This window comes from Bufo gargarizans, chromosome 4 (assembly GCF_014858855.1).
Source record: "Bufo gargarizans isolate SCDJY-AF-19 chromosome 4, ASM1485885v1, whole genome shotgun sequence".
In the NCBI taxonomy this organism is placed as follows: Eukaryota; Metazoa; Chordata; class Amphibia; order Anura; family Bufonidae; genus Bufo; species Bufo gargarizans.
This window is the reverse complement of record NC_058083.1, coordinates 213,008,922-213,036,016: the sequence shown is the minus strand read 5'-3', so window position 1 is coordinate 213,036,016 and position 27,095 is coordinate 213,008,922. Positions and strand designations below refer to the sequence as shown.

At 46.2% G+C, this 27,095-nt stretch overlaps 1 protein-coding gene across 1 annotated transcript in view; it reads left to right on the top strand.

Annotated features, from left to right (window-relative positions):
- Nucleotides 1-27,095, top strand: part of LOC122934071 (probable cation-transporting ATPase 13A4) — a 197,091-nt gene that overhangs the window by 144,249 nt on the left and 25,747 nt on the right. Inside the window, exons 23-25 of the mRNA XM_044289220.1 lie at nt 9,837-9,946; nt 23,261-23,357; nt 24,317-24,389. Coding sequence (XP_044145155.1) covers nt 9,837-9,946; nt 23,261-23,357; nt 24,317-24,389 — 280 coding nt within the window. The remainder of the gene's footprint in view (nt 1-9,836; nt 9,947-23,260; nt 23,358-24,316; nt 24,390-27,095) is intronic.

Here is a 27,095-nt window from a genome sequence, read left to right as displayed (position 1 = left end):
TAGTGACTAAATACAGTTTCAAGAAAAAGTATGTGAACCCTTTGGATTGATTTCTGCACAAATTGGTCATAAAATGTGATCTGATCTTCATCTAAGTCACAACAATAGACAATCACAGTCTGCTTAAACTCATAACACACAAATAATTAAATGTTACCATGTTTTTATTGAACACACCATATAAACATTCTCAGTGCAGGAGGAAAAAGTATATGAACCCCTAGACTAATGACATCTCCAAGAGCTAATTGGAGTGAGGTGTCAGCCAACTGGAGTCCAATCAATGAGATGATCATTCCAATCAAGAAGCATTGCCTGATGTGAATGATGCCTCGCACAAAAGAGCTCTCAGAAGACCTATGATAAAGAATTGTTGTCTTGCATAAAGCTGGAAAGGGTTATAAAAGTATCTCCAAAAGCCTTGCTGTTCATCAGTCCACGGTAAGACAAATTGTCTATAAATGGAGAAAGTTCAGCATTGCTGCTACTCTCTCTCCTCCTGTAAAGATGACTGCAAGAGCACAGTGCAGACTGCTCAATGAGGTAAAAAGGAATCCTAGAGTGTCAGCTAAAGACTTGCAAAAGTCTCTGGCATATGCTAACATCCCTGTTAGCGAATCTATGATACGTGAAACACTAAACAAGAATGGATTTGATGGGAGGATGCCACTGCTGTCCCAAAAAAACTTTGCTGCACGTTTACAGTTTGCACAAGAGCACCTGGATGTTCCACAGCAGTACTGGCAAACTATTCTGTGGACAGATAAAACCAAAGTTGAGTTGTTTGGAAGAAACACACAACACTATGGGCCAGATTTATCATTACTCTGACAGCTCACTCCACTTTCACATATGGCTAAAGTCGGTTTTAGCCAAGTCAGATGTGTGATTGGCCCTTTAAGACTGTAATAAATGTGGTTTGACGGTAGCAGTTTATCTGTCAGTAAGCAGCTTTACAAAAGTCGCACGTTTTTACGAAAAAGTCGCATGTTCTAATAAAAAGTCTCATAAGATAAGCATGGTCCTCACTGGAGGGAAATTGCGCATTTTTTTTTTACTTTTTAGCGACTTTTTAAAGTCCCAATAGTAAATCTGTCTAGAGATTCATTTACATAAGAAAAAAACGCCCACTTTCAGAAAACAGGCGAGCATAGTGCAGAGCAGAAAAAAGTCCCAGAATTGTGTGCAGTTTTAGCGATTGCACAAAAATTTGCGACTTTTTCACTTTATTATTCTGACTTGAGCTAATGATAAATCTGGCCCTATGTGTGGAGAAAAGAAAGGCACAGCACACCAACATCAAAAGCTCATCCCAGCTGTGAAGTATGGTGGTGGGGGCATCATGGTTTGGGGCTGCTTTCCTGCATCAGGACCTGAACGGATTGCTATCATCGAATGAAAAATGAATTCCCAAGTTTATAAAGACATTTTGCAGGAGAACTTAAGGCCACCTGTCCACAAGCTGAAGCTCAACAGAAGATGGGTGTTGCAACAGGACAACGACCCAAAGCATAGAAGTAAATAAACAACAGAATGGCTAAAACAGAAGAAAATATGCCTTCTGGAGTGGTCCAGTCAGAGTCCTGACCTCAACCCGATTGAGATGCTGTGGCATGACCTCAAGAAAGCGATTCACACCAGACATCCCAAGAATATTGCTGAACTGAAACAGTTCTGTAAAGAAGAATGGTCAAGAATTACTCCTTACCGTTTTGCACGTCTGATCTGCAGCTACAGGAAATGCTTGGTTGAAGTTATTGCTGCCAAAGGAGGTTCAACCAGTTATTAAATCCAAGGGTTCACATAATTTTTCCACCTGCACTGTGAATGTTTACATGGTGTGTTCAATAAGAACATGGTAACATTTAATTCTTTGTGTGTTATTAGTTTAAGCAGACTGTGATTGTCTATTGTTGTGACTTAGATGAAGATCAGATAACCTTTTATGACCAATTTGTGCAGAAATCCATATTATTCCAAAGGGTTCACATACTTTTTCTTGCAACTGTATATACCTATGATTGTATAGTCATACTCCTCTGTTGGTGTGGGGTGATAAACTGTGCAGTATAATTGACAGGGGAGCAACTTTAATGCCTGGCAACAGCTCTCTTCTGTCTATTAGCTACTAGTGATGAGCGGCAGGGGTCATATCCGAATTCGCAATATTTCGCAAATATTTTGTAGAATATTTGGCGAATATTTGTGAATTCGAATATTCGTTATATTCTACGATTTTTTTACTTGAAAAATCGACAAGGTAATGATCGGTTAATATGCAAATTTTCGATTGCCAAACAATTGCCAAGCAAAAACATGATTCCTCCCTGCTTCTTGCTTGTGGGCCAATGAGTCATAGCACTATATCGAATATAATAGTTTTTTTGAATATTCGTAATATTCTAAAACAAGAATATATAGCAATATAGCGAATATTCGAAAGAAAAAGCAAAAAAATATAGAGCAATTTAGCTAATATAGTGCTGTAATCTTTTTTTTTTCAATAGTTGAAATTTTTTTCCAATCTGAACTTCAGATGAGAAAAAAATTACAACTATTAGACAAAGAAGATTATAGCACTATATTAGCTCAATTGCTCTATATCCGTATATTCTTGTTTTAGAATATTACGAATATTAGGGAAAAAAGAATACATTCGATATAGTGCTATATATTAGTTTTTTAGAATATTCATCATTTTTCCCATTTAAAGTCATGATTCCTCTCTGCTTCTTGCTTGTGGGCCAATGAGTCATTGGCCCACAAGCAAGAAGCAGGGAGGAATCATGTTTTTACTCGGCAATTGAAAGAGAGATCTGTTTGGTGAGATTTTCAAAACTGGTGTAAAGGAAAACTTTCTTAGTTTCTCCTAACAACCAATCAGATTCCACCTTTCATTTTCCAAAGAAGCTCTAAAAAATGAAAGGTGGAATCTGATTGGTTGCAATGACAAACAAAGTAAGCCAGTTTTCCTTTATGCCATTATTGATTTATCTCCTCCTTTGTCTTTCCCCTAGTCTTCCCCCATCTTCGGCTACCTAACGGCTGGGTAAACAGTGAATATGAAGTTCATGAGAGGGATGGGGCTTAACCAGTTACAGATCATCTGCCTGCAGTGCTTTAGAGTCCTGTCATGGTCTTACCTCCTTGCTGTCCTCCTTCGTTTGACATGTGCTGGCGGCCATCTTGGTTTCTGGGTTTCTTGTAGCCTCCCACCCTGCGGCTCCTCCTTCCCACTGGGAGGAGCTGGATGCCTAGCTCATATATATAGGAGGTCTGTGGCTTCAGTTCCTTGCTTGGTCCTCCTGTGCTCACATGCTTCTAAGACTGCTGCTGCTTCTGGTTCCTGATCCTGGCTTCGTCTGACTACCCTGCTGATTCCTGATCCTGGCTTCGTCTGACTACCCTTCTGGTTCCTGATCCCTGGTTTCGCAAGACCCTGCTTCGGTTTAGCCATCCGTTTGGACTTTTGCCTTACAGCTTTATTTTCAATAAAGCCTTCTTATTTCTTTCCTGATTTTGATTGACACCAGACTCAGGGAGAGACCTTCCTTTAAGGAGAGCCTGCGGAGGCCTTCTAACAGATTGGCGCCTACGTTTGCTGTCCCACCCGTGCCTCCCTCTCCTCCCACGCCTCCTGGGGATGACTTGTCTGGGGGTGAACCCATGCAGCTGGGGTTTGCTCGCCTGTCCGAGGGGGAGAGGGTACTCCGGAGACGCGAGGGCCGATGCATGTACTGTGGTCTCGGTGGGCATTTTCGGTTGGCATGCCCGAACCGTCCGGGAAACGCTCGCACCTGAGATCCTGTCGGGGGCAGATCTTGGGTGGAGTCTCCTCGTCCCCGGTTTCCCGTGTTGACAAACCACTGATTACTGTTGTCCTCTCCTGGGTCGGGGGCTCGGTGACGACCCAGGCGTTGGTGGACTCTGGTGCTGGTGGTTTGTTCATTGATAGTGTGTTCGCTGCCGCCAATTCCATTCCTCTGCAGCCTCGAGGTTCCCCACTGGCTCTTGAGGCGATAGACGGCAGACCCCTTCTGCCGCCACACGTGACTCATGAGACCCTTCCAGTGGGGATGGCCATTGGTGCCGTTCACAGAGAGTCGGTCTGTCTCCAGGTTATTTCGTCTCCACACTACTCGGTGGTCTTGGGGTACCCCTGGCTCCAGAAGCATAATCCGACTTTCGATTGGAAATCGGCCGAGATCCTCTCGTGGTCACCGCAGTGTGGGGCTAGTTGCATCCATGGGCCTGTCAAGTTGCTGTGTACTTCCTCGGACTCTCTGTTGCCTCCTGAATACGAGGAGTACCGGGATGTATTCGATAAGGTGCATGCGGTTGCCCTACCTCCGCACCGCCCATACGATTGTGCCATAGAGTTACAATCTGGTGCCGTTCCGCCTCGTGGCAAAGTCTATCCACTGTCGGTAGCGGAGAATGAGGCCATGGAGGAGTACGTGAGGGAGGCGCTTTCACGCGGACACATTCGCAAATCCTCGTCCCCGGCAGGGGCTGGATTTTTCTTTGTGAAAAAGAAGGGCGGTGAGTTGAGGCCTTGCATCGATTACAGGGGTCTCAATCGCATCACGATCAAGAACGCTTACCCGATACCCTTGATTTCCGAGCTGTTCGATCGCCTCAAAGGGGCCACAGTCTTTACCAAACTCGACCTGAGGGCGGCATATAACCTGGTAAGGATCAAGGCGGGCGATGAGTGGAAGACCGCGTTTAACACCAGGACCGGTCATTATGAATCCTTGGTTATGCCCTTTGGGTTGTGCAATGCGCCCGCAGTCTTCCAGGAATTCATCAACGATGTTTTCCGTGACCTGTTGCAGCAGTGTGTGGTGGTCTATTTGGATGACATCTTGGTATATTCTGAATCCATGGAGGCCCACATTATGGATGTCAGACGAGTGTTGCAACGGTTACGAGAGAACAAGCTGTTCGGTAAGCTTGAGAAATGCGAATTTCACCGATCCCAGGTAACCTTCTTAGGTTACATCATTTCCGCTGAGGGGTTCTCCATGGATCCTGAGAAGGTTTCGGCTGTCTTACAGTGGCCCCAGCCCAGTGGTCTTCGTGCCCTGCAGCGCTTTTTGGGCTTCGCCAATTATTATCGGAAGTTCATCAGGGACTTTTCCAGGCTAGCCAAGCCTCTCACGGATCTGACCAAGAAGGGCAGTAATCCCCAGGTCTGGCCGCCCGAGGCCATCCGAGCTTTTGAGGCTCTAAAGTCCGCCTTTGTGTCGGCTCCGATTCTGTCGCATCCCAACCCTGGGTTGCCGTTTGTCCTCGAGGTGGACGCGTCTGAGACGGGAGTAGGCGCCCTCCTGTCTCAGCGTAGAACACCAGAGGGTCCTCTGCTTCCTTGTGGGTTTTAATCCCGGAAACTGTCTTCCGCGGAGTGCAACTACCAGATTGGTGACAGGGAGTTATTGGCCATCGTGCAGGCCCTTAAAGAATGGAGGCACTTGCTCGAGGGCTCGGTGGTTCCGGTTCTCATCCTGACGGACCACAAGAATCTGACCTACCTCTCTGAGGCCAAGAGATTGACACCACGTCAGGCCAGATGGGCTCTGTTCTTGTCACGTTTTAATTACGTGGTCTCCTACCTACCCGGTTCCAAGAACATCAGAGCGGATGCCTTATCACGGCAGTACTCCGAGCTGTCCGGGGAGGAGTCGATTCCGACTTCGGTCATACCTCCGAATCAGATCCTGGCCGCCATTCGCACCAGCCTGACCTCTCCCCTGGGTGAGCAGATTTTGGCGGCTCAATCTGGTGCTCCCTCTGGGAGACCCAACGGCAGGTGTTTTGTGCCTGAGGAGTTGCGCACTCGGTTGTTGCGAACCTACCATAACTCCAAGGCCGCGGGGCATCCTGGAAAGAATCAGCTGTCCTGGGCTGTTTCACGTCTGTTCTGGTGGCCTTCTCTACGTTCCGACATCGCCGCATATGTAGCGGCATGCTCCGTTTCTGCCCAGAGTAAGTCCCCTCGGCACCTTCCGTTGGGCCTTTTGCAACCCATAGCCACCGGGGAGCGTCCATGGTCACACCTGGGGATGGATTTCATTGTGGACCTCCCTGCATCCCGAGGCCATACGGTCATTCTCATGATAGTGGATCGGTTTTCCAAAATGTGCCACTGTGTTCCTCTTAAGAAGTTACCCTCTGCACAAGAGTTGGCCTCGATTTTTGCCAGGGAGGTCTTCCGGTTGCACGGTTTGCCCAAGGAGATTGTGTCGGATCGGGGGAGTCAGTTTGTGTCCAGGTTCTGGCGCGCCTTTTGCTCCCAGTTGGGGATTCATCTCTCTTTCTCCTCGGCCTACCACCCTCAGTCCAATGGGGCCGCAGAACGATCCAATCAGGCCTTGGAGCAATTCCTTCGTTGCTATGTCTCCGATCACCAAGACAATTGGGTTGACCTCCTGCCTTGGGCTGAGTTTGCCAGGAACACGGCGGTGAACTCTTCCTCTGGGACGTCTCCCTTCATGGCCAATTATGGGTTCCAACCTGCCGTGTTACCGGAGGTATTCTCTCCCCAGGATATTCCGGCTGTGGAGGATCACCTTTCCGTCCTACGTGCTTCTTGGGTACAGATCCAGAGGTCCCTTGAGGTCTCTGCGCAGCGCCAGAGACTCCAGGCTGATCGCAGACGAGCGCCCGCTCCTTCCTACCAGGTCGGAGACCGCGTATGGTTGTCCACCCGCAACCTCAACCTTCGAGTGCCCACTCCCAAGCTGGCGCCTCGCTTTGTTGGTCCCTTCCGAGTGCTTCGCAGGGTAAACCCGGTAGCCTATGCCCTTGCGCTTCCTCCTGGCATGCGGATCTCCAACGTGTTTCATGTCTCCCTGTTGAAGCCACTGGTGTGTAATCGTTTCACTTCCTCGATTCCTCGGCCTCGTCCGGTCCAAGTGGGCAATCGTGAGGAGTATGAGGTGAGCAATATCCTGGACTCACGCCTGGTCCGCGGCCGGGTGCAGTTTTTGGTCCATTGGCGTGGTTATGGTCCAGAGGAGCGTTCCTGGGTTCCCTCCGCAGATGTCCATGCTCCTGCCTTGCTCCGAGCCTTCCACGCACGCTTCCCTCAGAAACCATTCCTTACTCCGCGGAGGAGGGGCCCTTGAGGGGGAGGTACTGTCATGGTCTTACCTCCTTGCTGTCCTCCTTCGTTTGACATGTGCTGGCGGCCATCTTGGTTTCTGGGTTTCTTGTAGCCTCCCACCCTGCGGCTCCTCCTTCCCACTGGGAGGAGCTGGATGCCTAGCTCATATATATAGGAGGTCTGTGGCTTCAGTTCCTTGCTTGGTCCTCCTGTGCTCACATGCTTCTAAGACTGCTGCTGCTTCTGGTTCCTGATCCTGGCTTCGTCTGACTACCCTGCTGATTCCTGATCCTGGCTTCGTCTGACTACCCTTCTGGTTCCTGATCCCTGGTTTCGCAAGACCCTGCTTCGGTTTAGCCATCCGTTTGGACTTTTGCCTTACAGCTTTATTTTCAATAAAGCCTTCTTATTTCCACTCATCTCTTGTTGTACGTCTGGTTCATGGTTCCATGACAAGTCCCTGCCCTTGGTCTCCACTGACACTTTCTTTCTCACTCCACTGAGATCTATTATTTGCCTCCAAGCCTTGCTCATTTCACTTTAGCCAGATTACTTTCACCTCATTTACCCACTGAGCTCAGCATTGCAGAGAAGTAGTGAAGGACCTGCAAGACGGAAGATCAGATAGATTTCTGACAGATGGGGAAGGTTTCTACAAACCATTGTCTGGGTTACATCTGTACATATTTTAGTGGGGAGGTGGATTCATCTTGATATATTTATTATGTAGTCTACTACAGCTCCACATGGTGACAAACCAGCTTTCCCAGGATCCATAAAGGCAAATCTGCCTCGCTATGGCATTATTTAGGAGCAGGGAAGGGGATTCATTTTTCATGGTCTGTAATTGTGATAGTTGATGATACAAAAGAAAATAACAAAGACATACAAGGAGATTTTGTTATGTTTGTGTTGGTTATACAGTTTTGTGTGTTTGGATTCTGGCTTTAGTTTCCCTTTCAGACTGGTTGTACTTCATTGATCTCTTTTCTGATCTCCTTTGATATCTGGAAACATGTGTTTCATAAATCTTTCTTTGCTGCAATTTGGTGCACTGAGATGCTGAAGATGTATGGTTCACAGGCTGCTGAACACCCACCACTGTCAGAATAGAGATCATTAAAGCTTTTAATGCCACAAGTAGCTGTAGGTCAGAATATAATCAAAATAGGCATGCTGTGAAGAAGAATGCAGACTGGCAGAGATCTGTGTCGAAGAGACTGCTCAGCTGTACAGGAGATTTCACTCCACACTTATCACTACTTATAGTAACAGTAGTGCACGTGGGGTATCTCCTAGTTAATGTGAGGCTCATATCAAGATTTCCAGACCAAGTAGACTAAAATTGATTGTCCATGCACTGACTGGCACCGCAGAGCAAGTGCATGCCTAGAAATGTACAAAAAACACAGTGTGGTGGGAAAGCCCTCTCCCTCTTTCAAACACTTCAGGGCTCATGCAAACGACCGTATGCCCTCCAAGAGCGGCATGCAGCGTGTGCACGGGAAGGCACAGCATCATAGGTTTTTTATGATACTGTGCGCATCGGGCCACCTGCGGGACTACTGTCCTGCTCATATGATTGTGTGCATGAGCCCTTAGATGGTGTGTTTGCTATTGGGAAGTGGACAACTCCAATCAGAGAAGATGTAGCTGCACGGTAATCACTTTTCATTGTAGAGCTGGTATCTCTCATTTGGTAACTGCATTATAGAGGCATATTACCATGAATAGAGCTGAGCTTCTGTGTACGTAAGCTTGCCATGTTAGAAAAGTTGAAATATACATGCTGTCTCCAATATACATATATTTTCTGGGGGGACATAGGTCAAAAGTAATGTCTTGGGGCTTGTGCCACTGATCCTTTAAAAACCCAATGAACTTGGCTGCTAGCACACCATTAATGGCTCACTTAAGAGACCGAGCTAGGCTGATAAAAATGTATGGATGGGTTGCAGTTGGCGATTGTGAGGGAATGTTCTAGAGCCAAGGCTACAGTTTTTATTCGGAGCCCATGAGTCTTTAGTTAGGCTAGGAGGACAGTGGTTTATCCCCAGTTGGAACAAAGGATTGTCATGTTTAAAAGATTCTTAGCTGATCCTGCTGATACTGTACATCAGCTGATTTACGGTATCAGCAGATTTGGCTAATTGTGGATTGCCAGATGTTACCTCTATAGATTACCAGACTATCTCTTGCATTAGGTCAGCAGTGACTGGACTCTTATGTGCCGGATAACCATGGACTCAATTAATATGGACCTGACACGTGATTTTTGTCTGCAGACTCGACATTGACTGGAAATTCTATCACTTCATGAGTTTAGAAGGCCATATACGGTATCTGTCCATGTGATAAGGTTTTGTCCACTATTCCTGTCTAGCAGGATTGCTGTCAGACAAACATAGGAAATGAAGATAAAAAAAAAAATGTATTTCATATTATGTCTGTAGATTATCAGACTAGCGTTTGCATTAGGTCAGCAATGACTAGACTCTTATGTGATGGATCACTGGGGACTCATGCACTCATTAACATGAATGTTCAGTATTTTATATATATTTTATCACTTTATTAGAAGATACCTGAAAGGTTGTGCACACATACTGTGTACTTAGAAGTCTATGCTAACAACTGTAGAACCTTCTTATAAGACGTTCTGTATATGATCTTGAATTTACTAAACTTCTACAATGGATATATTTTGAGGTGCTGTTTTCTATTGTAGGCTTTAAAAGTGGCACATGCTGGCGTATCTCTCTCTGAGCAAGAGGCATCTGTGGCTTCACCGTTCACATCCCAAACAACAAATATTCAATGCATTCCTGAACTTATTAAGTAAGTGATTGCCTCTACTGTGTCATTGGGCATAATTTTCTTATTATTTCCTTAGGCTGGTTTCACATCACCATTCCAATTTCCATTCTTCTGATCTGTTGGAAGAGCAGAAAAAAAACAGGATCCTGCAAAAAACAAACAAAAAAAAATAGGATCCTGTTGAATCCATTATGCACATTTTGCATACGTTTTAGACATCTCCATCTGAGATCCGTTTCTTTTAGACGGGAAAAATAAAGTCCTGCATGCAATTGGATCCGTGTTTTTTTTTTTTTTTTACTGGATCCAGTTTTTTTCTGTTCTAATGGATTAGTAGAATGGAAAATGAAACTGTAATGTCAAACCAGCTTTAGGCTGCCCATACACATAAGGTTTTCTGATGCTGTTTTAAAGCTAAAATCAGGTGTGGCTTCACAAAGGAGAAGTACTGTATTTTTCTCCCTATAAGACGCACCTGCCCATAAGACGCACCTAGGTTTTTGAGGAGGAAAATAAGAAAAAAATATTTTGAACAAAAAGGTGGGCTATTGGTGGGTTTTGAACTAATGGTGGTCTGTGGATGACACTATTATGGGGGATCTGATGAGAACACTGTTATGGGGGATTTGTTGAGGAAACTGTTATGGGGGATCTGTGGGTGACACTGTTATGGGGGATCTGTGGGTGACACTGTTATGGGGGATCTGTGGGTGACACTGTTATGGGGGATCTGTGGGTGACACTGTTATGGGGGATCTGTGGGTGACACTGTTATGGGGGATCTGTGGGTGACACTGTTATGGGGGATCTGTGGGTGACACTGTTATGGGGGATCTGTGGATGACACTGTTATGGGGATCTCTGGATGGCTCTGTTATGGGGATCTCTGGATGACATTATAGGGCGAAAAATACGGTAGAATCTGCCTGTCAATTCCTTTTCTCATTTAAAAGGAATATGCTAATAATAAACTTATCCCACTCAGCAGATATCACTGTTATATCACTTTCCACAAATACCTAATTTATTAAAGCTGCCTTATTCTAATGTTATTAGTCTACCATTTCACCCTGTGGAAAATCTGTTTTGATATTTAGTTGCTGTTGGTTATGTCCTGCCTTGAAGCTGGTAATGTAGGACATACAAGTGCCATTGGTAAGAACAAGGGGCGTGATTAGTGTTACTGATCTTGATTTTATTTCTCAAGGCCATGATGAGACAGAAGGCACATGAAAACTGCAAATTAGATAAATTTGGGGGGAAAAACTGTCTAAGGAGGTATGGGAGCTAGAGTAATCGATGAAAATACACTTTAGAGTGGAAAGGAAGTTTGTGGCAGATCTCCTTTAAAGATCCCTTTATGATCCATACCTGGTTTTAATGTAAAAAACTGCATCAGAAAACCTGATCAAAACCTAAATGTGTATAGGCAGCCTTATTCTTGGTTTACCCTTCTTTAGTCATATTAAGCATGCAGCAGGTGTTTATGATATTCCCATTGTTCACCTCCAACCATAGTACACATATTCATTTTGACAACCATGGTTCTTTTGCCAGAAATAAATGAAATGACACACCCTGTGAGTACTTATCAGCCATGGTCAAAGTCCTGACCTATAAAAGTATAAAGAATGAACAGTGAAGGACTGCTGGAAAGAATAATCTATAAAACAACAACACTTCTGTTTTTGAAGATCTGCAAAGATGATAAAACTATCAACATCCACCCATTAAAGGCTATGCACATCTTCGGGGACATTTATTTTCTTTTATTATTGCCTTTTACTAATTTTAGACTAAAAATAATTTTTCAATTGGCCTTTATTAAAAAATATTCAGACTTTTCCAAGAAGCAAAGGTTACAAAATTAGTTTGTTTGTAAGCTATGACTTTCTGCTTTCTTGAAATCCTCTCTTGAAATCCGCTTTTATCGCTGATCTCCTGACCTCATAAACACTTTAGTAACTACTTGCTTTTCCCATGTAATAACAATTCCAGAGCTTCTATTTTTATGACTGTGTGTTCTGCCATTCCTGTTTTATTCCTGCTAGAAGTTTATGAATGAATTTTGAACAGACTGCAATAATGGTACAACTGGGTGTTACCGGTTGGGGTGTGTCACTGTACAGTCTGACAATAGAGGTACTGATTGGATAGAGTCAGACTGTGCAGGGACACCCCGTAAATGGTAACACCTATTGGTAACCTTACTGCAGACTGCTAGCAATTTATTCATACATTTCTAGTAGAAATAATAAAGGAATGGCACATCATAGATCCATAAGAATAGATGTTCCAGAATTGTTATTACATGGGGGGCGGAGCCTACGCTGAGAGCCAATGGTTGTGTGAAGCGTCACTCTGCTACTCCATCTATCCTTCATAGCCTTTATTCATCAGCGGACCAGACCGAAAATGGTCAAGATCAGAGGACAAAAGAACACTGATCACCCCGCTCCCACCAAAGCAGCGACTCAGCCCGGGGAAATGGACAAATTCATTAAAAAGGCTGCCGCTGTGTACGTGGCTAAGGAATCTAAAATTGGGCCCGGGACTCCGAAGGCCGCCGGCCACAGACAACAAGCTGATGCAGGTGCTGAAGGGGGCAGGGAAACATCCCTTAGCCCAGATGCCCTGCCGATATCCAGGGGATTCCTCAAAGACTCGCTCGCTGAAGCCCTAGAACCCCTCAGCTCTGAACTAGCTGCAATCAGGGGCGACATTCGCCACATCGGATCCAGAGTGGAAACTCTGGAAGAAAACCAGCAAAAAAATCGCTGCGCACCAAACGGAGGTGGCCACCAACCTGGCTGAATACCAAGCGCACATAAACCTTCTATACACGGCGCTGGAGGATCAGGAAAATAGGGGACAAAGGAATAATCTCCGGTTTAGGGGTATTCCAGAATCTGTTAGCCCCGGTGATATTCCTGAAACTGTAATGCAAATTTGCCTCCAACTGCTGGGCCCTGACACTGCACATGAAATCTCGATTGAAAGAGCGCATAGAGCTCTGAGGCCTAAACCGAATCCCAACAATCCACCTCGGGACATTATTTGTAAGTTTCTCTACTTCCCGGTCAAAGAAGCGATCTTATCCAGTGCCAGAAACAACTCGTCGCTGATGTGGGAAAACAACAAAATCGAGATCTATCAGGACTTAGCGCAATCTACTCTCCGGAAGCGTAGAGCGCTTAAACCTCTCACTGACTGGCTGCGCTCCCAGAGGATTCCTTACCGCTGGTCTTTCCCCTTCGGCCATGTCGGAGTCTGCCCCCGATACAGTGGCTGGAAGAAAACCAAAGGTTTTGCGGACTTACCGAGAGGGCGTCTTGATCCAGCACTGCCTCTGAATCCTCTGGAGCGGAATGACTGGCCCCTGAATGGGAAGAAGGCGGACTGCGGTCTCTGGTCCTGGACTGCCGATCGTTGGTTATAGGGACCTCGAGCGTTTCCACGCGTCTGGAACTGGACACGGCCGGACAGACGGCCCCTGAAGCTACCGGCCCTGTTAGAGACACACCCGTGGAACACCCTGCGCATGGAGCTCTGCGCTTTATCAAGCGCAGTAAAGGCCCCCACAAATTTGCCTAGGTCCTTAATGAAACTGTCCCCAAAGCGGAGCCCCTGAGCCTCCTTACCCGTCTCAGTAAGCGCCATATTGGACAGTTTTGGCTCAATCTTCATAAGAAGAGCCTTTCTACGCTCAATAGAGAGGGAGGAATTGACATTCCCTATCAAACAAATGGCGCGCTGCGCCCAGCCACTGAGAGTTTCTGGGTCTATGGCCGTACCCTCAGTTCTGGCAGTCTCCGCCATCTCAAAGATTTTTGTCAGGGGTCCTAGACTGTCCAAGAGTTTGTCCTGACACGCTCTAAGGGCTGAATCTAGGCCCTTGCGGGGGTTAAAACCCGATTTAGAAAGGAATTGGATCATCTTTGGATCCACGTTTGGCGTCTCACACACCTTATTCGGTACCAAGGGACGGGGGCATTCGGCCTTTAATTTATTGCGGGTCTCCTTGGAGAGTGGTTTTCTCACCCTATTCTCCAAATAATGAGCCACATGAGGTATGGGTAACCATTCAGCCGACCTAGGATGGTGCAGGCTGTCCGGGTCAAACAGGGGTTGACCCTGCGTATCCACGACTGAGTCAGGCCCCGGGGTACTCGCCTCTGGACCCGCCGTAGAAGGGGGGAGGCTTGGTGGAGAAAACCCCTCAAATTCGTCAGCTACCCGGACCCCGGCAAGGTCCATGTCAGAGGCATAATAATCCTCATTCAAAACCTCCTCATCGGACTCCAACTCTGAGTCAGAACTGCGTTCGGGGCGGGCCCGAGCGGACTTCCAGGCGCGCGTTTTTTCCGCCTGGCGCGGGCAGGCTCTCTTACGTGACCTGCGCACATCGTCTGTTGATGGAGCTAAGCCATCTGCACAATCATTTCTGGAGGTTACAGGAGTAGGGGCAATAGCCGGAGCGGGGGCAGGGTTCTGCGCTTGAGAAATAGACTGAGAGATCACGGATGACATATTCCCCATAGCATTTGCAATGGCAGCTGAAATGGATTGTTGTAAATCCATCCCATGTGATTCTGATTGAGTAGGAATTGTACCAGCAGGGGGGGCAACCGAGCTGGTGGAGGTGTCCATTAGAGAGGGCAGTGGAGGGATATCGCTGGGCAGAGACATGAAAAAAGGAGTTAGTCACTCCTGAGGGAATACCAGTAGGTGAGCGGTAACAGAGCCGGTGAGCGCAGGTACTGGCGATGTGTCGCAACGGAACCACCGGAAATGGAAGAGGGTGGAAGGGGGGAAGAAGAGAAACGCCCCCAGGCACCCAGGAGAAGTAAGATGGCGGCCGCGACGCTGAACAGGCCGCTGCAAGTAGGCAAGCGGAGTCCCAAGATGGCGCCCGAGAAGCCATACTATTGGCATGGCTGTGATTGGCCAGAGCACCATGTGACCCAGCCTCTATTTAAGCTGGAGTCACATAGCGCCGCCCGTCACTCTGCTCTGATTAGCGCAGGGAGAGGTTGCGGCTGCGACAGAAGAGCGAGATTAGGCAGATTAACTCCTCCAAAGGACTTGATTAATCGATCGATCTGCAGCTGTGCATCATTGAGCTGCTGAAATTCAATTGCTCACTGTTTTTAGGCTGCCCAGACCGTTTGTCAGTCACTTTTTTCTGGGGTGATCGGCGGCCATTTTGTGTCTTGTGCGGTGCTGCGACCAAGTGCATCCAAGCTGCGACCAAGTGCATTTAACCCTCAATGGTGTGGTTGTTTTTTGGCTAAAGCCTACATCAGGGTGAAGCTGTCACACCAAGTGCATTTAACCAGCAATAGTCTGTTAATTTTTTGGCCATATACTAAATCAGGGGCAAGCTGCGCCCGTCACCAAGTGCATTTAACACTCAGTAGTGTGGTTGGTCAAGCTGTCACACCAAGTGCATTTAATCAGCAATAGTCTGTTCATTTTTTGGCCATATACTACATCAGGGGCAAGCTGCGCCCGTCACCAAGTGCATTTAACCCTCAGTAGTGTGGTTGGTCAAGCTGTCACACCAAGTGCATTTAACCAGCAATAGTCTGTTCATTTTTTGGCCATTTACTACATCAGGGGCAAGCTGCGCCCGTCACAAAGTGCATTTAACCCTCAGTAGTGTGGTTGGTCAAGCTGTCACACCAAGTGCATTTAACCAGCAATAGTGTGGTTATTTTTTGGCCATATCCCAGTCTAATTCTGTCACTAAATCCATACCGGTCACCCAGCGCCTAAATACTAGGCCTCAAATTTATATCCCGCTAAATCTGTCGTTACCGCTGTACTGTTGTGGCTGGGCAAGTTATTTAGTGTCCGTCAAAGCACATTTTTTGTTCAGGGTTGAAATACAATTCCCAATTTAGCAATTTCATAATTTAGTGGTTTCTGCTATATCAGAGCTATTTGAAATCTATCCCTAAAAGGGTATATAATATTCAAGGTGCACATAGGGTCATTCAGAATAACTTCACACACACGCTACTGTGCATTTCCAAGTCTAATTCTGTTAGTAAATCCATACCGGTCACCCAGCGCCTAAATACTAGGCCTCAAATTTATATCCCGCTGAATTTGAATACAATACATTGGGCCAAATAATATTTTTGTTGTTGTGGTGAACCATAACAATGAGGAAAACATCTAGTAAGGGACGCGGACGTGGACATGGTCGTGGTGGTGTTAGTGGACCCTCTGGTGCTGGGAGAGGACGTGGCCGTTCTGCCACATCCACACGTCCTAGTGTACCAACTACCTCAGGTCCCAGTAGCCGCCAGAATTTACAGCGATATATGGTGGGGCCCAATGCCGTTCTAAGGATGGTAAGGCCTGAGCAGGTACAGGCATTAGTCAATTGGGTGGCCGACAGTGGATCCAGCACGTTCACATTATCTCCCACCCAGTCTTCTGCAGAAAATGCACAGATGGCGCCTGAAAACCAACCCCATCAGTCTGTCACATCACCCCCATGCATATCAGGGAAACTGTCTGAGCCTCAAGTTATGCAGCAGTCTCTTATGCTGTTTGAAGACTCTGCTGGCAGGGTTTCCCAAGGGCATCCACCTAGCCCTTCCCCAGCAGTGGAAGACATAGACTGCACTGACGCACAACCACTTATGTTTCCTGATGATGAGGACATGGGAATACCACCTCAGCATGTCTCTGATGATGACGAAACACAGGTGCCAACTACTGCGTCTTTCTGCAGTGTGCAGACTGAACAGGAGGTCAGGGATCAAGACTGGGTGGAAGACGATGCAGGGGACGATGAGGTCCTAGACCCCACATGGAATGAAGGTCGTGCCACTGACTTTCACAGTTCGGAGGAAGAGGCAGTGGTGAGACCGAGCCAACAGCGTAGCAAAAGAGGGAGCAGTGGGCAAAAGCAGAACACCCGCCGCCAAGAGACTCCGCCTGCTACTGCCCGCCGCCATCTGGGACCGAGCACCCCAAAGGCAGCTTCAAGGAGTTCCCTGGCATGGCACTTCTTCAAACAATGTGCTGACGACAAGACCCGAGTGGTTTGCACGCTGTGCCATCAGAGCCTGAAGCGAGGCATTAACGTTCTGAACCTGAGCACAACCTGCATGACCAGGCACCTGCATGCAAAGCATAAACTGCAGTGGAGTAAACACCTTAAAACCAAGGAAGTCACTCAGGCTCCCCCTGCTACCTCTTCTGCTGCTGCCGCCTCGGCCTCTTCCTCCGCCTCTGGAGGAACGTTGGCACCTGCCGCCCAGCAAACAGGGGATGTACCACCAACACCACCACCACCTCCGTCACCAAGCGTCTCAACCATGTCACACGGCAGCGTTCAGCTCTCCATCTCACAAACATTTGAGAGAAAGCGTAAATTCCCACCTAGCCACCCTCGATCCCTGGCCCTGAATGCCAGCATTTCTAAACTACTGGCCTATGAAATGCTGTCATTTAGGCTGGTGGACACAGACAGCTTCAAACAGCTCATGTTGCTTGCTGTCCCACAGTATGTTGTTCCCAGCCGGCACTACTTCTCCAAGAGAGCCGTGCTTTCCCTGCACAACCAAGTATCCGATAAAATCAAGTGTGCACTGCGCAACGCCATCTGTAGCAAGGTCCACCTAACTACAGATACGTGGACCAGTAAGCACGGCCAGGGACGCTATATCTCCCTAACTGCACACTGGGTAAATGTAGTGGCAGCTGGGCCCCAGGCGGAGAGCTGTTTGGCGCACGTCCTTCCGCCGCCAAGGATCGCAGGGCAACATTCTTTGCCTCCTGTTGCCACCTCCTCCTTCTCGGCTTCCTCCTCCTCTTCTTCCACCTGCTCATCCAGTCAGCCACACACCTTCACCACCAACTTCAGCACAGCCCGGGGTAAACGTCAGCAGGCCATTCTGAAACTCATATGTTTGGGGGACAGGCCCCACACCGCACAGGAGTTGTGGCGGGGTATAGAACAACAGACCGACGAGTGGTTGCTGCCGGTGAGCCTGAAGCCCGGCCTGGTGGTGTGTGATAATGGGCGAAATCTCGTTGCAGCTCTGGGACTAGCTAATTTGACGCACATCCCTTGCTTGGCGCATGTGCTGAATTTGGTGGTGCAGAAGTTCATTCACAACTACCCCGACATGTCAGAGCTGCTGCATAAAGTGCGGGCCGTCTGTTCGCGCTTCCGGCATTCACATCCTGCTGCTGCTCGCCTGTCTGCGCTACAGCGTAACTTCGGCCTTCCCACTCACCGCCTCATATGCGATGTGCCCACCAGGTGGAACTCCACCTTGCACATGCTGGACAGACTGTGCGAGCAGCAGCAGGCCATAGTGGAGTTTCAGCTGCAGCACGCACGGATCAGTCGCACTACAGAACAGCACCACTTCACCACCAATGACTGGGCCTCCATGCGAGACCTGTGTGCCCTGTTGCGCTGTTTCGAGTACTCCACCAACATGGCCAGTGGCGATGACGCCGTTATCAGCGTTACAATACCACTTCTATGTCTCCTTGAGAAAACACTTAGGGCGATGATGGAAGAGGAGGTGGCCCAGGAGGAGGAGGAGGAGGAAGAGGGGTCATTTTTAGCACTTTCAGGCCAGTCTCTTCGAAGTGACTCAGAGGGAGGTTTTTGGCAACAGCAGAGGCCAGGTACAAATGTGGCCAGCCAGGGCCCACTACTGGAGGACGAGGAGGACGAGGATGAGGAGGAGGTGGAGGTGGAGGAGGATGAGGATGAAGCATGGTCACAGCGGGGTGGCACCCAACGCAGCTCGGGTCCATCACTGGTGCGAGGCTGGGGGGAATGGCAGGACGATGACGATACGCCTCCCACAGAGGACAGCTTGTCCTTACCCCTGGGCAGCCTGGCACACATGAGCGACTACATGCTGCAGTGCCTGCGCAACGACAGCAGAGTTGCCCACATTTTAACCTGTGCGGACTACTGGGTTGCCACCCTGCTGGATCCACGGTACAAAGACAATGTGCCCACCTTACTTCCTGCACTGGAGCGTGATAGGAAGATGCGCGAGTACAAGCGCACGTTGGTAGACGCGCTACTGAGAGCATTCCCAAATGTCACAGGGGAACAAGTGGAAGCCCAAGGCCAAGGCAGAGGAGGAGCAAGAGGTCGCCAAGGCAGCTGTGTCACGGCCAGCTCCTCTGAGGGCAGGGTTAGCATGGCAGAGATGTGGAAAACTTTTGTCAACACGCCACAGCTAACTGCACCACCACCTGATACGCAACGTGTTAGCAGGAGGCAACATTTCACTAACATGGTGGAACAGTACATGTGCACACCCCTCCACGTACTGACTGATGGTTCGGCCCCATTCAACTTCTGGGTCTCTAAATTGTCCACGTGGCCAGAGCTAGCCTTTTATGCCTTGGAGGTGCTGGCCTGCCCGGCGGCCAGCGTTTTGTCTGAACGTGTATTCAGCACGGCAGGGGGCGTCATTACAGACAAACGCAGCCGCCTGTCTACAGCCAATGTGGACAAGCTGACGTTCATAAAAATGAACCAGGCATGGATCCCACAGGACCTGTCCGTCCCTTGTCCAGATTAGACATTAACTACCTCCCCTTAACCATATATTATTGGACTCCAGGGCACTTCCTCATTCAATCCTATTTTTATTTTCATTTTACCATTATATTGCGAGGCTACCCAAAGTTGAATGAACCTCTCCTCTGTCTGGGTGCCAGGGCCTAAATATATGCCAATGGACTGTTCCAATGTTGGGTGACGTGAAGCCTGATTCTCTGCTATGACATGCAGACTAATTCTCTGCTGACATGAAGCCAGATCCTCTGTTACGGGACCTCTCTCCTCTGCCTGGGTGCTGGGCCTAAATATCTGACAATGGACTGTTGCAGTGGTGGCTGACGTGAAGCCTCATTCTCTGCTATGACATGCAGACTAATTCTCTGCTGACATGAAGCCAGATTGTCTGTTACGGGACCTCTCTCCTCTGCCTGGGTGCTGGGCCTAAATTTATGAAAATGGACTCTTACAGTGGTGGGTGACGTGAAGCCTGATTCTCTGCTATGATATGAAGACTGATTCTCTGCTGACATGAAGCCAGATTGTCTGTTACGGGACCACTCTCCTCTGCCTGGGTGCTGGGCCTAAATTTATGAAAATGGACTCTTACAGTGGTGGGTGACGTGAAGCCTGATTCTCTGCTATGACATGAAGACTGATTCTCTGCTATGACACGAAGACTGATTCTCTGCTGACATGAAGTCAGATTGTCTGTTACGGGACCTCTCTCCTCTGCCTGGGTGCTGGGCCTAAATTTATGACAATGGACTGTTGCAGTGGTGGCTGACGTGAAGCCTGATTCTCTGCTATGACATGCAGACTGATTCTCTGCTGACATGAAACCAGATCATCTGTTACGGGACCTCTCTCCTCTGCCTGGGTGCTAGGCCTAAATTTATGAAAATGGACTGTTGCAGTGGTGGGTGACGTGAAGCCTGATTCTCTGCTATGATATGAAGACTGATTCTCTGCTGACATGAAGCCAGATCCTCTGTTACGGGACCTCTCTCCTCTGCCTGGGTGCTGGGCCTAAATATCTGACAATGGACTGTTGCATTGGTGGCTGACGTGAAGCCTGATTCTCTGCTATGACATGCAGACTAATTCTCTGCTGACATGAAGCCAGATTGTCTGTTACGGGACCTCTCTCCTCTGCCTGGGTGCTGGGCCTAAATTTATGAAAATGGACTGTTGCAGTGGTGGGTGACGTGAAGTCTGATTCTCTGCTATGACATGAAGACTGATTCTCTGCTGACATGAAGCCAGATTGTCTGTTACGGGACCTCTCTCCTCTGCCTGGGTGCCGGGGCCTAAATATCTGAGAATGGACTGTTCCAGTGGTGGGTGACGGGAAGCCAGATTCTCTGCTATGGGACCTCTCTCCAATTGATTTTGGTTAATTTTTATTTATTTAACTTTTATTTTAATTCATTTCCCTATCCACATTTGTTTGCAGGGGATTTACCTACATGTTGCTGCCTTTTGCAGCCCTCTAGCCCTTTCCTGGGCTGTTTTACAGCCGTTTTAGTGCCGAAAAGTTTGGGTCCCCATTGACTTCAATGGGGTTCGGGACGAAGTTCGGATCGGGTTCGGATCCCGAACCCGAACATTTTCGGGAAGTTCGGCCGAACTTCTCGAACCCGAACATCCAGGTGTTCGCTCAACTCTACTAGGTACCCATCCAAAAAAAATGAGAAAGGCCAAAATTGACAACCTTTTAAGATAAATAAAAGAACTTGAACGGACCCACAAAAAATCCCTCTCTGACCACCACCTCTCCAAACTCACTGACCTCCACTCTGAACTTAAAAACCACTTAAATTCCATGTCAGCCAAATTTTATCTAAATTCCCAATTTAAATACTTTGCCCATGGCGATAAGGCGTCTAAGTTCGTTATGAACAGAATAAAGAAAAGGAGAAATCATAACCACATTTGCAAAATCCTTAAAAGCAATGGAGAGTCGGCCATAACATCTAAAGATATTGCTTCTCAATTTCAAGCCTTCTACCAATCCCTCTATAATATACCCCAACATACTCTCACGACCAGCCCCCCATCCAATATAGAAGCCATAAATAGTTTTCTTGAGGGAATCTCACTCCCTAAACTTCTCCCCTCCCATATAAAGATACTAGAATCCCCCTTCTCTTTAGAAGAATTGAAAGACACTATCAAACAACTACCAAAAAACAAAGCCCCAGGCCCTGTTGGCCCTGTTGGCCTTACAGCCCTATACTATACCACATTCAGGGACTCCATTTCCCCCTACCTCTTGACTATATGCAATCACTCGCAATCACTCGCTTAAAGGCATACCACTTACTTTAGACATGACAAGAGCCCTTATTACCATCATACCCAAAGAAGGTAAAGACCCCTCACACTGCACCAATTACCGCCCCATTTCCCTGCTAAACCTTGATTTAAAAATCCTAGCCAAAATGTTAGCTAACCGATTCTCCCGTCACTGATCCATGGCGACCAAATAGGCTTTGTGATTGGCAGGGAAGGTAAGGATAACTCAGTTAGAATTATCAATGCCATTCATTATTCTACCAAGTTATCCTGTCCCTTGGTTCTCCTCAGCACCGATGCCGAAAAGGCTTTTGATAGAATCAGCTGGGATTTTCTTCGCCTCACTCTGCTTAAATTCGGCCTACCAACACCTTTCATTGATGCAGTTTTCTCCATGTACACTAACGCCTCGGCATCGGTGCTGGTGAATGAAACCTCCTCTCCCTCCTTTCCCATAAGAAACGGTACACGTCAGGGATGCCCACTCTCCCCTCTGGTTTTCGTATTAACTATGGAACCACTCCTTCAATCTTTCCGTCAAAATGACAAAATTAAGGGTATCAAGCTAGGTAACCATGAACACAAAGTTGCAGCGTTTGCTGATGACCTTTTACTCCTTACTTCCAACCCCAGGGTATCCATTACAATGGTAGCCAAGTAATGTCAACTTGTACACTCTGTACACTGCTGATTGATGTGTCAATACTTGTACTACTGTTTTATTATTCAATAAAACGTAAAAAAAAAAAAATTGTTATTACATGGGGAATGCAAGAGTAATTATTAAAACAGGCATGTTAGGAGAGGTGGCAGGTCCTCTTTAAGCCGTATTCTTATCAGTTAAAAAAAATAACTGAGCTATAATAAGTGTTTATTAGGTCATGAGAACAGAGATAAGAGCTCTACATCATGAGATTCAACAAATACTGAAAATCACAGCTTGCGAATAGACTGATTGTTTAACCCTTGTATCTTAGAAATGTCTGAGTATTTTTAATAAAGGACAATCATAAATCATTCCCCCAGAAGGTTTACATAGTATTTAAGTAATTTTAAGTATTATAGTAGTTATCAAGTAAAAAAAAAAAAAAACACTGTGAAAGAATACTGAGGTCCACTAATCAGGATCCTAATGTCTTGACCATAGTGGGGAGCTGTTGCAAATCTCTCACTCTGAAAGACCTGGCCTATTCTGTATTATAAAGACAACTCTTTGATTTCAATGAACAATGTATAATGGATCATTTCCCTTATAGTGGTGCTGCAGTGAAATTAATAATGAATTTCTATGTTTCCCCATAGATTATTGGGGTCCCAGCATACTTTGGGATCAGTTTATTGTTAAGGGATCTATTTAACAAGTAGGGATTGCTCATAGCAGAAAACCCATTTAACTTTAATGGTAACTGAGGTTACTGAAGCAGGAGGGGATGGGATAACACAATAATCTAACAGTATGTGCTTCTGTAATTGTATAGGGAAGGTCGGGCTGCTCTGGTCAGTTCTTTTGCTGTCTTCAAATATGTAACTCTGTATGCAATGATACAATTTACTTGTCTGCTCCTGCTCTACTGGGTAAGTCACTCTAATTTTATTTCTAGTATTATATGTTAGTTTTATAGCCTGTAGTTGAGAAAATATTATTTGGCAAGATATATATTGTGCATTTCAGGGAATGTGTCACCAATTTGTTTCTGCCTCTGAAAACCATATAGCAATGCATATCTTTTTTTATTAATCAGTTTTTATTTTCGGGCAATATCTCTGCTTGGAGAGAGGAGATTTATACGTAGGCCATACATGCAACTCTGGAATTCTGGGAAGAAAGGGGCCTCTCACCCAGTTAAGCCAGTACTCTCTGCTCTGCACTGATTATGGGCAATTGAAATGGCAGATGGGGTTCTTGCTTATTTTAATATCCAAGAAATGGATGCATATGAGCTCTTAATAAGCTCTGCCTCCAATGCCACCAGATGTAAGGCAGCTATCCTATAAGTCAATGTTCAACCCTTTAAATAGGCCTAGATGAATGACTCGGATATTAGCACCTCATCTGCAGACAGCTGTTTCAGGGTGATTGCCCCTCATCAGTGCAGAGCGCAGAGTACTGGCTTAACTGGGTGAAAGGTCTCAGTGAGGATTTGGGGGGTACTATCTCTCCTTTGGGAGAGAGTGTCTTAGTCGGTGTGAGGAGACTTATAGGCCATACATGCTCCTCTGGTAGTCTGGGAAGACACAGTTAAGTCAGTACTCTTTGCTTTGCACTGATTGAGGGGAAATCACTCCAAAACAGCTGACTGCAGATGAGGTGCTGGCTTATTTAATATCCAAGTCATGTCTCAAGGCCTATTTAAAGGGTAGAGCATTGACATAGGATAGCTACCTTACATCTGGTGGCATTAGAGGCAGAGCTTGTTAAGAGATTATTTGCATCCCTTATTTTCGGGCAAGATATGTATCCTACATTATTCATTCATACTACCTTGTCAGTTTAGAAACAAATATAGTAATTAAATACTTTTTTTTTCTTGCAGCAATTGAAAACAGTGGGTCTGTATCAATACCTTCTTCAGGATGTGGGAGTGACAGTGCTGGTCTGTTTGACAAGTATGTTACTTGTATTGTTACTTGTATGCAGGTTTTCATTTATGTATTATGCATTGTGTTTGCATTAATCATTTTTTCTGTAGGATTACAAAAAGGGTGTGCTGAAAACACTGCGGCAGATTTAGTAATCTGGTCTAATGTATAAACTGTGTAAATTTACAAAGGACCTGTCACCTCTCCTGACATGTCTGTTTTAGTAACTACTTGCTTCCCCCGTATAATAACAATTCTGGAGCATCTAACCTTGATGAATTATAATTCTTACTTATATTTATTGTAATTATATTCTTATCATCCTTTCCAGAAGTTATGAATGAATTGCCAACAGTCTGCAATGATGCTCTGTCTGGTTGTTACCAACTGGAGAGGTGTCCCTGCACAGTGTGACACTCGGATCACTTATTGGTTAGTGTCACTGTGCAGAACTCCCCACCTGATAACACCCAGATGAACCTTTGTTGCAAACTGCTGGCAATTCATTACTTCTAGAAGGAATAATAAACATATGGTGCAAAATAGAGTAGATAATCGAGAATTACAAAGGTGTGTGCTGGGGTGGGTAGGGGATTATTGGAGAGGTTGGAAGTAGTTGATAAAACAGTCAGGAGAGGTTACAGATCCTCTTTAGGCCTCTTTCAGATGGGCTTCCCCGATTTGCTCCAGATGCATCCCGGGTGCATTGCGTTGTTCAGTTTTTTTCTGCGCGAGTGCAATGCATTTTGCACGCGCGTGGTAAAAACTGAATGTGGTACACAGACCCAAACTTCTTCACTAAAGTTCGAGTTTGGGTTCGGTGTTGTGTAGATGTTATTATTTTCTCTTATAACTTGGTTATAAGGGAAAATAATAGCATTCTTAATGCAGAATGCATAGTAAAATGTTTCTTGATTAATTAACTCACCTCATCCACTTGATCACGCAGCCGGCATCGTCTTCTTTCTACTTATTTGAGGACCTGCAAAAGGTCCTTCGATGATGTAATCACGCTCACTACGTGGTGAGGGCGATTACGTCATCAAAGGTCCTTTTGCAGATCCTCAATGAAGAAAAAAGAAGACGATGCCGGCTGCGCGATCAAGTGTATGAGGTAAGTACATTTTTAAACATTTTTAACCCCTCAAGCAACATTTTAGTAAGCATTTTGTATTAAGAATGCTATTATTTTCCTTTATAACCATGTTATTAGGGAAAATAATGCAGCAAATTGACTTTTAGCAATTTACTAACAACATCTCCTAGCAACCATGCGTGAAAATCGTATTTTATCCGCACTTGCTTGCGGATGCTATGCAATTTTTACGCAGCCCCAGTCATTTCTATGGGGCCTGCGTTGTGTGAAAAACGCTGAATATAGAACATGCTGTGCTCTTCATGCAGCGCACAAGTGATGCGTGAAAATCAAAGCTTATCTGAACAGCCCCATTGAAGTGAATGGGTCCGGATTCAGTGCGGGTGCAATGCGTTCACTTCACGCATTGCACCCGCGCGGAATTCTCACCAATGTGAAAGGGGCCTTAAACTAGGAAGTCTAAAGATATACCAAATGTATCATCAGTTTTCATGGTAAATTTGGTGCATCCTAGGGTTCTAACTGGGGTGGTAGGTAGGAACATTTTTGACTGGGTATTTAGATACAGGATAAGGGTAGTAAACTAATCATTTTGCCTGTTTGGTGCATCTATAGATACATTTACATCATCTTTTGATTTGATATCTTAGTGCTGATATTGTTCCCCAAATTTGGCAAAATTTTATTGCACAATACTGCAATTTAAGCCATGCCTCTTTCACTTTCAACTAAACCACACCATCTTGTTAACCAAGGGGCATAACATACATAATAAATGAGGAAAAAAGCATATAAACTATGCCAGTTTTTTGGCTCAAAGGGAATTTGTCCCATGTTCATATGTGGTCCGCATTGCTGAGAAAATTATATATTAGTATATGCAAATGAGCCTCTTGGAGCAATGGGGGCATTGCCATTACACCTAGAGGCTCTGCTCTCTCTGCAACTGCAGCACCCTCACTTGATTGGGAGGGCCAGGCAGGTGTGATCACATAAGTATTCAATGGGATATTGCTGCGATAAAGCTGAATGCAGCTTTATTGCAGGTAATTGGAGAGCCTTTGGTAAAGAAAAGGCATGCAGTATCTGACAATTATTATTTTTTGTATTATTAATAAAAAAGATATTGTTGTGGAAATTTTATTATGCGGACATTTTATCTTAGGATGTGTGTGTGTTTTATAGATTGTCATCATGTCTCTCAGTGGTAATGGTAGATTATTGTATACATGTGTTTGTATGGGGTGTGTCTGCACAGCCACATTGGCTGCCCCTCCCTGTCCTTTGATATGTCATCACTTCCTGTATCCTTGTCTTGGGCCAGCCCCTTTTACACCTTTTGTTTTGGTCAATAAAAGACGGATACTGGGCAAGGAGGAGGGGGGAGTTGCTCAGAACTGAATCAAGATGGTAGCATTTGTGTGGCTCTCTGGCTGCGGATAAGGGAAGATGGAGTTGCTGTTTCCTTACACTAACTATGATGCGGGCTGATCACAACTATTAATATTTTTACCACAACAATATGGATTATTGAAAGACAGAGCTATCTCTACAAGTGCATATGAGGTTTTTTCTCACAACATCGGCTTGCTAACCACACTGAGTGTGTATACAGTGATGTTTTGAGCCAACATGCA